At 50.6% G+C, this 13,844-nt stretch overlaps 1 protein-coding gene across 1 annotated transcript in view; it reads right to left on the reverse strand.

The window, feature by feature from the left end:
• Positions 1-1,170: 1,170 nt before the first annotated feature.
• The window catches only part of CRY2 (cryptochrome circadian regulator 2), a 29,196-nt gene continuing 16,522 nt past the window's right edge, over positions 1,171-13,844 (reverse strand). The window contains exons 7-12 of the mRNA XM_084895050.1: positions 12,719-13,030; positions 12,368-12,519; positions 12,043-12,245; positions 11,652-11,744; positions 10,370-10,514; positions 1,171-3,339 (exon numbers count right to left, since the gene is read on the reverse strand). Coding sequence (XP_084751176.1) covers positions 10,372-10,514; positions 11,652-11,744; positions 12,043-12,245; positions 12,368-12,519; positions 12,719-13,030 — 903 coding nt within the window. The 3' untranslated portion in view covers positions 1,171-3,339; positions 10,370-10,371. The remainder of the gene's footprint in view (positions 3,340-10,369; positions 10,515-11,651; positions 11,745-12,042; positions 12,246-12,367; positions 12,520-12,718; positions 13,031-13,844) is intronic.

Raw genomic sequence — 13,844 nt, forward strand, 5'->3', positions numbered from 1 at the left:
ACAAACCTGGATTGCCAACTGGTTAACCACCCCCTTTTCCTTCATTGTAGCACCAAGAGCTGCAGGCACCAGCCCTTCAGCAAACCCCCAGCTCCAGCCCCAGGAACAGATACCCCGTTCATGGAGCCAAAGGCCTTGGTTTCCCTGCTCCAGGCCCAGAGGAATGGCCACTTTACCTTTCCTGCTCTCTTGGCCCAGACTCCTTTCACTGTGCCCAAATAGTAACCACCTACTGCTATGATGCCTGGCTTTTCCTCCCAGGAAAGCAATCTTACCATCACAGCTAATAATTGTTCCTTACAGTGTGTGTTTGTCTCAACTAGGGGTAACTCAGGTTAGGGGTGTGTGTGTGTGTGTGTGTGTAGGAAAACTCCAACTTTCGGAACATTTTGCTCAGGAACAAAGGTATCCCTTGTTCTTAGCTCCTGAGGCTAAGCCAAGGCCACATTAGATAGAAGCCAGAAGGGAGAGAGGGAAGAGGGCTATCAGGGGCATCAAAGCAGAGCCAAGAATGAAATGAGTCCCCGAGTCAAGCTCCTCCCTTTTCCCCTTCTCACTCTATGCAGGGCAGCTTGTGATATGCTTGGTGCTTGCCTGAGCCCCATCCCATAGGAAGTTGGCATGTGGGCTAATGTTCTCACTTCCAGTGGTCACAAGAAAGCCCATGAACACTGCACAGAGAGGACCACTCTGGTCAGATGGCATCAGACAATCAGCTTCCAGGCCCTGGTCTTGGCTGTGGGCAAATCTCGACCACCTAACCAAAGCCAGAGGGCATACATCCCTTCTGCACCACATAGATTTGGCTTAAGTGGTAGAGCTGAAGTAAAAGATGGACCAGGGCCTGACTGGTCCCCAGCCTGGGGGATTTAAGCAGACCAAAGGCTGGCCAACGCAGAGAGAACTCAGGAACCTCATCCTGGGCCTGGAGTCTCCATGCCATCCTGGCTGATTGACCCCCCCCAACTCTGACAAAGATCTGGTGCTCCAGCTACTCACCGAGAAGTCTCCCCCTACCTCTATCTCTCCCCAACCCCACCTCCCTGCCACCTCCAAGGAGGAGTGAGAGGCTCCTGGTTCCAGCAAAACCAAGATAGTCTGGCTTGAGGCTTTGCTCAGGGTCAGCCTTACTCAGTCCTCGGATCTCCCACAAAATTGACAACAGCACAGTTTTGCTCAGACAGGATCAGACATTTATGAAACAAGTGAATGTTCACAAACTGTGGGAGAAACACACTTTCCCAGCAATAGAAATCTCTATATAAAGTGCATTTTGCCTGTGACTATTTCTTCCCCATGCTGGCCCTTGGATCAGGATATGGGGCAACGCTCTACAACAGCCCCCAGGGACACCTGGGCCAGGAGTGGGGAGGCACAAAGCCATCATGCAGCTCCAGACCACCCGATGCACCCTTTCCTCACCCCACTCTGCCCAGCTTCTGGAGTAGACACCTCTATTCCACTGGGCATGGGTCAGCATACCAGAGGTGATGAAGTAGGGGTATATGGTCTGGCCAACTTATTATACCTTAGGGAAGAGAGCCAGTATCAAACAGGCAGGAGAGGGGGCTCATCCTGATATTTGAAGGTGCTGCTAAATAAATACTGACTTGGCCCCCAGCCCTCTGGCTTTCTCAGTTTCTCAGAGAAGCCCTTCCAGGCTTGCTCTAGTCCCCTTCTGGCAACAATCCCCAGTTCTCTTTTTTCCTGGCTGGGGCATAGGGAAAGGCTTCGAATACACGCTATCACCCGTGCCCTGCTCTGCCACAGGATTACGGGACAGTTCTAGTGAGGGTGACATACATATAACAATTGGACTCCAGAGGCAGCTCTCCGGCTGAGCAAATCTCGTGCTGGACGGCTGACGGGGACGGGCCTGAGCCCAGGGTCTGGCCCCAGGACAGGGGACAGCGAGGGACAAGGCTGGGGCCCAGGGAGTTAACAGCTAGGAGGCTGGGGAAGGTCACAGGGAGGTAGAGGAGAAGGCCCAGAGGCCAGCTTAATGTTACATGTGAAAATAAAAATCCAGAGGAATTGGCCTCTCAGCTATGAGTGCACTCACACACATACACACATGCACACACACACACACACACACACACACACACACACATTCATACTTTGTGGCTCAAGTGCAGGCCACAGGGTGGAAGAAAGACTTGCTGCAATCGACTAGTCCTTCTTTCTATTATTTTTCTCAACACAGGCCTTCGACAGTGGGAGTTTGGGGTGGGAGGCACAGACCACTCCTGGAATGTAAGGACTTTGCTTCTCTGGGTCAAGCCTCCCACCTGCTGCTTCTGGTGTGTTGACTGGTGTGCTGATTGGTGTGCTGATTGGTGTGCTGGGTGGGCTCTCTACTTAGATCTTAACCAACTGTGCCTGGCAGTCCCCATCCCAGTCCATCTGCCTGGGTCCTTGGCATCCAGCTCCTGGCAGGTCTAACATGGCAGCCTGCAGGGCAGACTAGAAGGGCTCTCCAAGATGGGTGTCAGCTGACCTCAGGGGCAGCACTGTGGTGCTCTGGAGTGTGGCCAGAGGGGTCAGGAACCTGGCCTCCTCTTGATGGAGGCCCTGGGTCTCCATGGTCAGCCCTGAGGCTGGTTCTCAGCTTCTAGGGAAGGAGCAGTGAGCACTGGGTTATTATTTCTAACCTTAGGTTGGCAGCCCCACAAGGTGGATGCACTTCCTTCCTAGGCTCTGTCTACAGTACTGAGCACATGGGTACTGGCGTGCTTCTGTATGATGGCAAGTTTACAGATCTGTCCACAGCCTTGTGCTTTGTCCTAGATGCCTGAGGAAGGGTCTGGAGGACCCAATGACAGGGAATTTTAAAAAAAGAAAGAAGCCAGGCCAGGGGACTGTGTCCAGGGTCAGGAGGAACTCAGCAAGGGTCTGGCCGCCTCTAGAATCCCACGCTCTGGAGAAGAGCCAGAAATGTTGCCCTCCTGCTCCTCAGTCTGATGTGAGGAGAGAGGGAAGAAGGGCTGGGGAAGGGGCAGATGCTGGAATCCCAGCTAGGGCCCTACTTTTCTGTTTAGACAAGGCAGGGACTGGTGGTGGCTGAAAATTACAGCCCTGACCTCTAACCTGGTGTCTGAAGGCTGAGGTGAAGCTGCTACAGGTACCTCTCCAGCCCAGGCAGTGTTCAGAATCATAAGAGTGTAAACAGATGCATGCACACGCAAATAGGCACACCACTCCTTCCTCTGCACACGTGCGTGCGCACACACACATTTGCTGGATCGGTCGATGATCAGCTTTTCTGCCGGTTGCTCTCTGCTGCCGTGGTGGCTGTTCGGGCACCTAGGCTTCGCTCGCGGAGCCACAGCGCTGCAGCTGAAAGAGAAAAACAAGCGCTAAAAGGAACATTCAGGAGGCTGCTCAGTTGCCCAGGGACACAAGCTCCTCTGTCTGCTGCTCTGGGGATGCTCAGACTGAGAACTAGGACGAGTAAACCATATGGGCCACAGAGCCCAGGGACAAGGTTGTTGCTGGGATGCCACTGGGTGCCTGAACACTTCCCCTCTGAGGAGGACAAGGAGGAGGAAGAGGAGAGGGAGGAAGACAAGGCCATGTGAGGATCATATGAGGTCTTTGGGATACTGCTCGAATATGACAAGGGCAGTTTCTGAACTGAGGCGGAAGTGGCTGCTGCCAGAAATGGAGAGTCAGAAAAAAATGACTTGAAGAGAAGTCAGCCGATGACAGTGATTTTTGAGGATGAAGGCAATGGCTGAGGTTAGGAATTTCCACAGGTAGGTAACAGAACCCTGGTACTGTGCTAGAGGTTGAGGGGAGGAGAGAGGAGACACAAGGATGACTCATTTTAGAGAGTTATGACTTCGCTAGTCTGGGACAGAGGGAAGAAATGGCCTCGAGCCTTATAACAGAGGCCAGGTAAGCCTGTCCTAATGCTGGGCTACCTGTGTAAGTGGTCTGGTGTGTCTGAGAGTGTGCAGACACTCAGTGTTCTGTGCACAGTGTAAATGCTGGTGAGGCAGATAAGAAGGCTTACTGGGCCTATGGGGCAGGCCCTATACACTTGTGCTGCAGCAAATGGTGTCTCCCCAGAATTCATGTTAAAGTCCTAACCTCAGAATGTGACTGTTTTTGGAGATAGTCTTTACAAGGTAATTTAATAAAAATGAGGTGATTAGGGTGAGCCCTGACCTCATATGCCTGGTGTCTTTATAAAAAGAGGAGATTAGGACACAGGTACACACAGAGGGAAGGCCATGTGAAGACACAGGGAGGTGTCACCATCTACAAATGAAGGAGAGAGGCCTCTGAAAGAACCCACCCTGCTGGTCCCCTGCATCTAAGACTTTCAGTCTCCTGAACTGTGAGAGAATACATTTGTGTTGCTTAAGTCACCTAGTCCGTGGTACTTTGTTATGGCTGTCCAGGCAAACAACCCATTGACCCTGAGGATATGGCCTCCATTTTTATAGAGGAGATTGAAGCCAGAGAGGTAAGTAAATTGCCCAAGACTGCAGCATTCTGAGATGGCAGAGCCAAGGCAGGTAACCTAGGCCTGGCTGACTCCAAATCTGTATGTTTACCACTAAGCAATCTCTATAGTAGAGTACTGCTCATTAAGGCTTTTAGAGGAGCCCGGCCTACAAACTCAGTGGTTGAGCATCGACCTATGAATCAGGTCCCAGTGTGATTCCCAGTTGGGGCACATGTCTGAGTTTCTGTATCAGTCCCCAGTAGAGGGCGTGCGGGAGGCAGCCGATCAATGATTCTCTCTCATCATTGATATTTCTTTCTGTAACTCTCTCTTCTCTTTGAAATAAATAAAAATGTGTATTTAAAAAAAAAAAAGACTTTTAGAGGATAGAAAAAGAAGAAATCAACATGTTGGCATGAAGACTAACATTCAAGCAACATACATGGAAATTTGAATGTTAACAGAAAAGGAAAAATGCTGTCAAGACTCAAAGACACTGAACTCAGAATTTAACATTAGTCTTCCAACACATGCAACCCTTTTAAGACAAATGTTAAATATGGATTTATTACAGAGAATTTCTCTGAAGCTGGTAGATTAAAGAGCAAATGTAGGAGTGGGTGCCTATATAGGTCAGTACTGAGTGCCTCATGCTCTAATATGTGTACTATTTTCAACAATTTTCCCTTTAAGCTTGTACGATAATAACTTAGTCATATATTTTCACTACAAATAAATGCTACTAAAGTAGATGTATGTTTATTGAAACATGCTGACTTGTATGCATTTCAGACACAGGTCTCTCTGGCCCCTGCTGTTAAGCCAGAGAGCTGGCTATTCTGCAACGAAAAGCTCCAGGAGAGTACATCACAACAGCTCTACCCCATACCTCCCCTTCCTGTGTTTCCTTTCCCTTCAGGCATGGGGGAGAAAAACAGCGCTTGAGGACTCCTAGGACAAGGGCTCTTACTCTGGGGATCCTTTAGGGACCCGAGGAAAAGCTAAGGGCAGTCCATGAAGACCCTGAACATCTGTGCACATTTTTTATGTGAACAGGTGCAATTTTCTGGGGAGAGGCTCCATCCTTCATCAGACTTTCAAAGCATGGGTAACCCAGAAATGTTGAAGGACCAATGCCTAAGTTTAGAAGGTAAGGTGGTCAGATGCCCACAGGTGTCTATAATGACAGCAATTCAGACTTATGTAGACTCAGCCATGATTTAGTTATGGGACGGGCTCATGAAGGGAGGTGGCAGTGTCCTGGCCTTAGATAAGCCCCAGGGACCCAAGTTCTTCTATGAGGGGTTAAAACACACAAACATGGTAAACTGAGGTCTGGGAGAATCAGCTTTTCCTTGACTACAAAGCTAGTCCAAGGCCTGTTCAAGCAGTTACTCAAGGTGCAGGATCAGCAGACAACTAGATGGTCCCTGTGCTGTTGTTCTCAAGCTTTGACACTGGTTTGCAGATCGAGGGGGTGGGGAAACCAAATGAGGCCTTGCAGAAAAATGATGACAGCAGCATGAAAGGAAAGGGAAGAAGAACCAGGGGAGAGGCACCAGGGGGGAAATCAACTCATAAAACACACACTGAAAAAGCAATCTCTCGATTGCTCAACTCTCTCACTCTGTCATTAATACAAGAAACAGAAGCAGCTGGAACACAAACTAAGGACCGCCTCCCTCAGTGTGCCCACTGTTAGTTAGAACGGCCACCTGGGTACTTGGGGCCTCACACCCCTTTCTGTCCATTGGATGCTAACAAGAAACCCAAATTTGTAAGTCCATCCTTTCCCCATCCAAGGATGGAGGGGTGGGCATGCATGAGCTTATGCCAGCAAAGGATACCACACTGGCTCAAGGACTTCAGGAAACTTTTGAGCCTATAACCAAGTCTCAGGTGTCAACCTCTCCCCTCCTACTGGTGAGTCACAGTGCCCAAGAACTTGAGTGGCAGAGAATTTGCTACCAACTCTCAAGTCAGGAGCAGGGAATAGAGAGGTACAGCTGAGTCTGGATGGGGCACAAAGCTGAGCTCTTAAGCTCAGTCTCATTCCTTATATCATTCACCATACAAATCATACGCCAAAAGGGAGGGCCCTCAGTCAGCAACCACCGAGTAAGTGCCAGGGAAAGTGCAAGGGAGAGTCCCAACTTCTTATCTCCAGGTTAGGAACTGAGAACCACAGAGTGAGGAAACTTGGGGGGTGGAGTGGGGTGCAGATACTTCTCAAGGTGAATATGAGGCTGGGGCTTTTTTCCTAAAACCACACCACCTCTCCTTTTGTGTACTATTTTACAGAGTGCCCAATGCCTTTCACATACTTCATTCTATGTAAGGAGGGATCTGCATAAACAAGTGTCAAAAAGACTATGAAGAGCCGAAACAGGTTTGGCTCAGTGGATAGAGGGTCAGCCTGTGGACTGAAAGGTCCCAGGTTCGATTCCGGGTTAGGACATGTACCTTGGTTGCGGGCACATCCCCAATAGGAGGTATGCAGGAGGCAGCTGATTGATGTTTCTAACTCTCTTCCTTCCTCTCTGTAAAAACTCAATAAAATATATTAAAAATAAAAATAAAAAGACTATGAAGAGACTCCAGAAGTCAGGGTTTCCTCAGTGAAGTCCCAGGGCTAACCATCTCTGGTGAACTGCCAAAGGAGGAGGGGAGGGAGGAGGAAAGGTGATCCCTGACCATGAAGCTTTTGTATTGGATGGGACTTCTCTCAACAGATCACTATGTACCAGCAGAAGACAAATGGATCATGTGAGCTGTTCCCCCTATGGTAAAACATTGGACCAATAAGAAAACTCTGTACACAACTGAGGCTAATGGAATCCTGGCAGGCAGCAGCGTTGGGGTTCACGGGGTGGCAGCTGAAATGACAGCTACTGGGAGGCTGGCTTAGTTTTTAGTGTGGTGAACATAGTGCAATAAAACTAAATGTAGCCGAAACTGGTTTGGCTCAGTGGATAGAGCGTCGGTCTGCGGACTGAAAGGTCCCAGGTTCGATTCCGGTCAAGGGCATGTACATTGGTTGTGGGCACATCCCCAGTGGGGGTGTGCAGGAGGCAGCTGATCGATGTTTCTCTCTCATAGATGTTTCTAGCTTTCTCTCTCTCCAACTCTCCCTTCCTCTCTGTAAAAAAATCAATAAAATATATTTTTTTAAAAACAAAACTAAATGTAGAACAGATACTGGTGTGCGTCTGAAGTAGGCATGGGACCTACTGATATGAGGGCACGTTTTCCTACAGATCAGGTTACACTGTAATTTACTGCCTGCCCAGTGAATGGCCACAGGCTGAGGCATTGGAATAGAACCATAAAACTATAGTGTGTACAGGTGACTATGGCCTCCAAAGGTCCAGCTGGTAAAGAATGATATTCACACCCCACAGCTTTACAAAGCATCTCAGAAAGATTACTAGACTAACCCAGTCACACAATTACTGACATAAAGGAGAGGGGACACGTCTCTCGCCTCTCAATCTAAAACTGTATCCACTTTGGCCATGAAACCATTGCTCTGGGACTCGTTTAGCCCAGTGTGCTGGCTCTGACTGAAGAAACAGTAACACAGTCAAGAATACCCTGAGAAGCATGTGCACGATGATAATGGATTTCCTTTGCGTGGTGAATTTTACTTATTCGATGGCTTTTCACTTATGGTTTTTAATTTTATTTCCACAACGTGTTTTCTCAGTGGGTATGGCAGGTGACAAGATGCTCTTTTACAGACGAGGATGCTGCAGATCTTTAGGCCCAGGAGCCATCACCAACACACAGTGAAACACAAATGTACTCTTCTCTCAGGGCATCCAAAGAACACATGAGGCGAATCCAGTCTGTCTTATCCTTTGACCTCCTGGCCCCTACTTCTAACTAATTAGCCATGAGGAAGGCCAGAGCAAATCTAGAGGATTGGTCCTTAAGATGCCAATAGGCTGATGGACAATCTCCTGGACTATGAGGCAAGAAACAGGCACTGACCTCTACATCCCTGTAGTGTCACTGGGAATTGCTGCTACAACCTCTCAGCTGGCTCGCTCCAGTGCCTATTTCCTCTGTGGGTCTCAGCCCAATGCCTGCTCAATCTTCCAAAATTGCCAGTTTTGTCATTTCACTCTCCTTTTCCAAAAGCCTTTCATTCCCAGAGAGCAAACCAAAGAATCACCTGCCTGACATTTAAGACACTATAACCTATGTTCTTTTAAAATAATGATAATATCTATCATCATCATCATCATCATCATCATCATCATCATCGCTACCATTTCCTTTGCAACTCTTGTGTCTTATGCAACACTTCTGGCTGTGCACACTTCCTGGCTAAGAGAATATTCTGTTCAGTGGGTCATGGGCGTGGGCCTGGCAAAGACATGGATCATGGTTGGTCTACGTCAGTGAGTCTCAAAGTCCATCCCAGAACAGCATCATCAACTGCTGGAAACTTGTCAGAAATGCAAATTTTAGGTCCCGCCCCAAATCTATTGAGTCAGAAACTCTGTGGGTGGGGCCCAGCAATCTGTGGCTGAACAAATTCTCCAGAGGGTTCCGTTGCTCACTCAAGTTGAAAAACCAATCGTCTACACTAATCTGGACAAAAGCAGGATTGTCTGCTTCCACCTTGGGGGTGGCTTTTTTACTCAGCTCTGGCTCCTGAGACCAATGTGAAAAGCCGGGGAGTGTACTCTGAGAAAGCTTCTGTTTTCATGATAAAATGAAGAGAGGCATCCACTCTATATCACATTTATATGTCTTATGCTCCCCTTTCTCACATGCCTGTTGGCAACAATTTCATGCTGAATTTCAAGTTTACTGAGCAACCTTGATCTAAACATTTAACCTCTCTATTCTTTGGTCTTCTCACCTAAAAGTCTGAATATCAGCCCCCCAAGTTTCAGATTTGTAAAACGGGATGAACTTTGCTTAGAATCACTGGGCTAAGAGATAACGGAGACAGCAGTACCTAAGGCTGCTGGTGCTCCTAGAACAAGATAGCAAAAATCTGTCCACCAGCAAAGAGCCTGGCGGGGCAAAGGGCACAAGCACCAAAAACTGCTGCCTCACCACATTCAAGCCTGGATGCCCAAACCAGCGGGCCCTGCCCAGCCCTGAAGCAGAGGAGTTTGGGAATAAGGATCAACGGGCCCTGTGGAGTGGAGCCAATCACCCTCCAATTTCATGGTATATAAGGAATAGCCTGAGATGATGACTCAAAGAGGACAGTAACTTACATTTCTCCAAGAAAGGCACAAAAGGCTCTTCCTGCTCTAGGGAAGGAGGAAGCAGGTTTACTTTTTAAGAAAACAACTTTCAGGAGGTTTCCAAGAAAGATGAATGCTAACAGGAAAGCACACAGCCAAAGCCATAAGGAAAGTGAGAATGGAAGAGTGGCTCTAAGAGGCACAGAAGAGGGGGCTCAGAGCACTGGGCCTTAGGGGGCGGCTGGCCTGAGTGAGCCTTTCTTCTGAAGATGAGTGCTGCCCTCCCCTGGCCTGAACAGAACACAGTCCATGGGGTGATGGCAGAGGGGCCTGGAGCATCCCCAGACCCTGCCACAGGGCCCGTTCTCCCACAGCTTCACATCCGGGTCTCTGCTTTCTTTTTGTTAGATTTGACTCACTTTGAAAAGTAGAAAGACCCTCCCCCCCCTGAATTATTTCCCTTTATCTGGCAAAGAAAGAGCTTTACTTTAAGTTTTCCTTTTAAATTTTAGGAAGTATAGAAGTCAGAATGGTAGAATTTTTGAACTGAAATTCTAAAAATTCATGCAGCTCCCTCCCACCACCTTTTAATCTAGTTTGCTGGGTTTTAACCTTCCGTTAGAAGGGAAGTAGTTTTCCACACCCACCCCCACCCCTCTCCCACCTTCCCTCCTGAAGCTGAATGTCAGTAGCTGCCACTCACTCTCAGACATCCCTGCTCGGCAGCTCTGGGGCGGGCAACTCCGCCACCCTGGCCCTTTTGCTGAGTTCTTCACCAGGCGGCTCCTCAGCTGCTTCCAGTTTGCGTTTGGGGGATGCTGGGCCGCCACTGGGTAGTGGTCTTGGGCCTGTGGGGAAGCAGGTCACAGTGTCACGCAGGCTGTGTGTAGATGACCTGAAACCTTGAAGTGATAGCTCTTTAAAGGCAGGGAGCCTGTCACCAATGCAATGCGGCTCCTCAGGCCCAACCCCTGCCCTTCCTTTCGGCAATGACCTCGCCAGGAAACATTCAAGGAGAGCACAACCAGGCCTGCTGGCAGCAGAGCCAGCTTTTGGGCCCCAGACCTCCGGGCTCCAGGCCTGATTTGGCCTGTCTGCTGTCCTTGCTCTGAAGGTGAGGAATTCCCTCTGCGACCCTGGATGTGCCTCCTGAAGCAGGAATGAGCAGTGTCCTGGCCAGCCTTGCTGAGCAAACTAGAAAAGGTGTTGGAGTTCTTGCCAGTCTCACCTCGGTGATCCTCACCCCAGAGCCCAGGGAGGAGGATAAGAATGTGGCAAGTCTACTCTCCTTTCCTGCCACCACTGGGCCCCGCTGCCATCGCCTGCCTTCTAGCCTCCCTGGACTCCGGCCCACACTGTCCCGCCCCACAGCAGGCAGAATGCGCTTTGTAAAACATAAATCAGATCATGCCCCACCCTGCTGACCACCCGTCAGTGCCTTCTCAGTGTACTGATGACAGAATCAGAATGCCCCTCGTGGGCACCAAGCCTACATAAAGCTACTCCTGCTGCATCTCATCCTCATCGCTCTCATTCCAGATCCCAGCTCCTCACTTAGGACATGCCAAATGCACTGGCCTCCCTACTTTTGTTCTTTGAATGGACTAAGCTCATTCCTATCTCAGACTTTTCTTTCTTTTCCCTTTTCTGGGAAATCTCTTCTCTGTTCTTGGAAAGGCTGGCCCTGCTCACTACTTGATCCCTGTTGAGAGAGGTGCTCCCTGATTACTCCGATCTAAGTTAACCCAAAGTAATCCCCTGCCCCAGCCTCTCTCTCTTATCAGGTCACTCGATTTCCTTTTCCCAGCACTGTCATCTGAGATGATCAGCATGGCTCCTTTACTCTGTCTGCCCCAGAGGCACTAGAAGCTCCACCGGGCACAGATTCATTCTGGCCTTTGTCATCAGCCCTCAGTGACGGAGCTGGGGGTAGACCTGAGTGCCCTCGGGATGGGCAAGGCCACCACAGGCCAGCTGCTACTCACCTGCACTGCTCATGCTCCCAGTCTGGCTCGAGCTGGGCTCTGCCACTGGGCTGCTGAGGTCTTCCATGCAGGACGGGACGGATGCCAGCAGACCTGGGAGAGAGGCAGAACACACTCTCACAGGACTGCAGAGGGCTGCAGGGTGAAAACAAGGTGGGGGTTCTGGGCCATGACCCTGAGGTTCCATCTTGTCCCTGATTACTCAGAGGCCTGATCCAGCCCAGCGTGCAGTGTCCTGTGCCCCAAAAGTCAAGTCAATGTAACAGCCTGGCAGACAGCACTGTCTCCCTGCACAGATATCTGGAAATCCCTCTCTAGGCCCCCCTAGCCTACAGGTGCTGCCCCTCCTTTCAGTGACCTGGGGGCTGGCAGGGGAGTAGGGGCTCCTTACAGAGTCCCCGGTAGCGAGAGAGCTGCTGGTAAATCTGCTTCATTCGCTCAATGTTGAGCCGGCTGGTCTCTGCGTGGTTGACGATGGGCCGTGGGTAGTCCACACCGATGATGCACTTGGCTGCCTTCTGAATCGACTCGGGGGCATTCCAGGGCTCATAGATGTATCGAGAGGGGAACCCCTTCAATTTGGGCAGGTATCGCCTGAAACACACACACCAGACAACCCATCAGAACACAGGACTCTCCTTCAAAGGGTCAAGGGTATCCCATCCTAGGAGGAGGCCACAGTGGCCAGTGGCCAGAGAGCTGGTCTACATCCTCACCTGATGTAGTCGCCACTGGGGTCCGTGCGGCGGCCGAAGCCCACAGGGCAGTAGCAGTGGAAGAACTGCTGGAAGAAGGCACTGCAGGATAGCCACATCCAGCTGCCCGCGTTCACGCTGAAGTCTGCGTCCAGGAGCAGCTCATCAAACACCTAGATGAGGCGGGTGGGACTTCAGCCGACCTGGGTACCGACTGCCATGGTTCTCCCCAAGCCACTACATGCCCCACGGAGAAGAGCCAAAGCCCTTCTGCTGGAAGGCTGGGAGGGGATATCCTGGACCCAGGGATCCCACCCCACCCCCCACCCCAGAAGGGCTGTCCTTGGCCGGGCCTCACGGAGAGGCACTCACCCGGAACCCGCTCTCCCAGCTGACCCAGAGGTCTCCGCGGGTGAGGAAGCAGGCCACGGCGTGCCGGGCCAGGTGGTGGATCCAGCCCTCCTGCCTCAGTTGGGTCATGATGGCGTCAATCCAAGGGAAGCCTGTCTTGCCGTCGGCCCATTTGGCCAGGGCCTCAGGGTTACGGTCCCAGGGGATCTGGATGCAGATGGGGTTCCCCTCCATGCGGTCAAACCTGGGATTGTTGGTGGCTGCCGTGTAGAAAAACTCTCGCCACAGGAGTTGCCCGAAGAGGGAGAGGGGGGGTGTGCTGTTCCGCTTCACCTGGGGGTGGGAGGAGCCCGTGGATATAAATGCTTGCCCAGCTCTCATCACGTGTCCCCAGACCTCTCCCACAAAGGAATTTGGAGCTGCCATGAGCCTGGTTGCTCCAAACTCTCTAGACATGCGAGGGACTATCCTCTCCCAAGCATGTCAATCAGTGGGCCCTGAGTTTGACATGCCTGTGATGTGCACAGTGTGCCCACAGGCTGAACCCAGGCGAGGCTGTGCCCTGCTCTGAGCAGTGGGAATGGCTGCAGAGAGGTGGGCAGAGGAAAAGGATATCACTGCCGAACTCCACACTGGGAACCAAACTCCCCAGACTGGTTCATAATCCTCATCCTCAGGGGCCCATGTGGCTCTGCTTTCTAGAATGTCAAAGGGATTTTCTCATCACCGTGCATAAAAACTGCTCAGTCTAGATTTTGGTTATATAAATTATATACAATAGACTGGATCTGGGACCATGAGGAAATTAGAAGATCAGACCTCCAAGCAAATAATGACTTTCATAAAATCAGAAAATTACCCACTAAACCATCAAAAGCCACCTTGTGCCACAGAATCCTGATATTGGCAAGGACGGGGCAATGTGAAACAACGCAGATGCTGAATAGTTGTTGTGCTGCCCACTCTGTCTGGGGCACTACCACAGGATCTGCCTACCATCTGTATGGCACAACCTGCATGCAGCCCTCCAGGCCATCTCATCACTGATGGGCAGCAGCCACTCCTGAACTTCCCTTTTGATGCTCTGGACACAAGCCACTGTGCTCAAGCCTCGTCCTCCTACCCCCACCCCCCCACTGCCAGCAGA

The sequence above is a fragment of the Pipistrellus hanaki genome (genome assembly GCF_964339955.1).
Source record: "Pipistrellus hanaki genome assembly, chromosome: 9".
In the NCBI taxonomy this organism is placed as follows: Eukaryota; Metazoa; Chordata; class Mammalia; order Chiroptera; family Vespertilionidae; genus Pipistrellus; species Pipistrellus hanaki.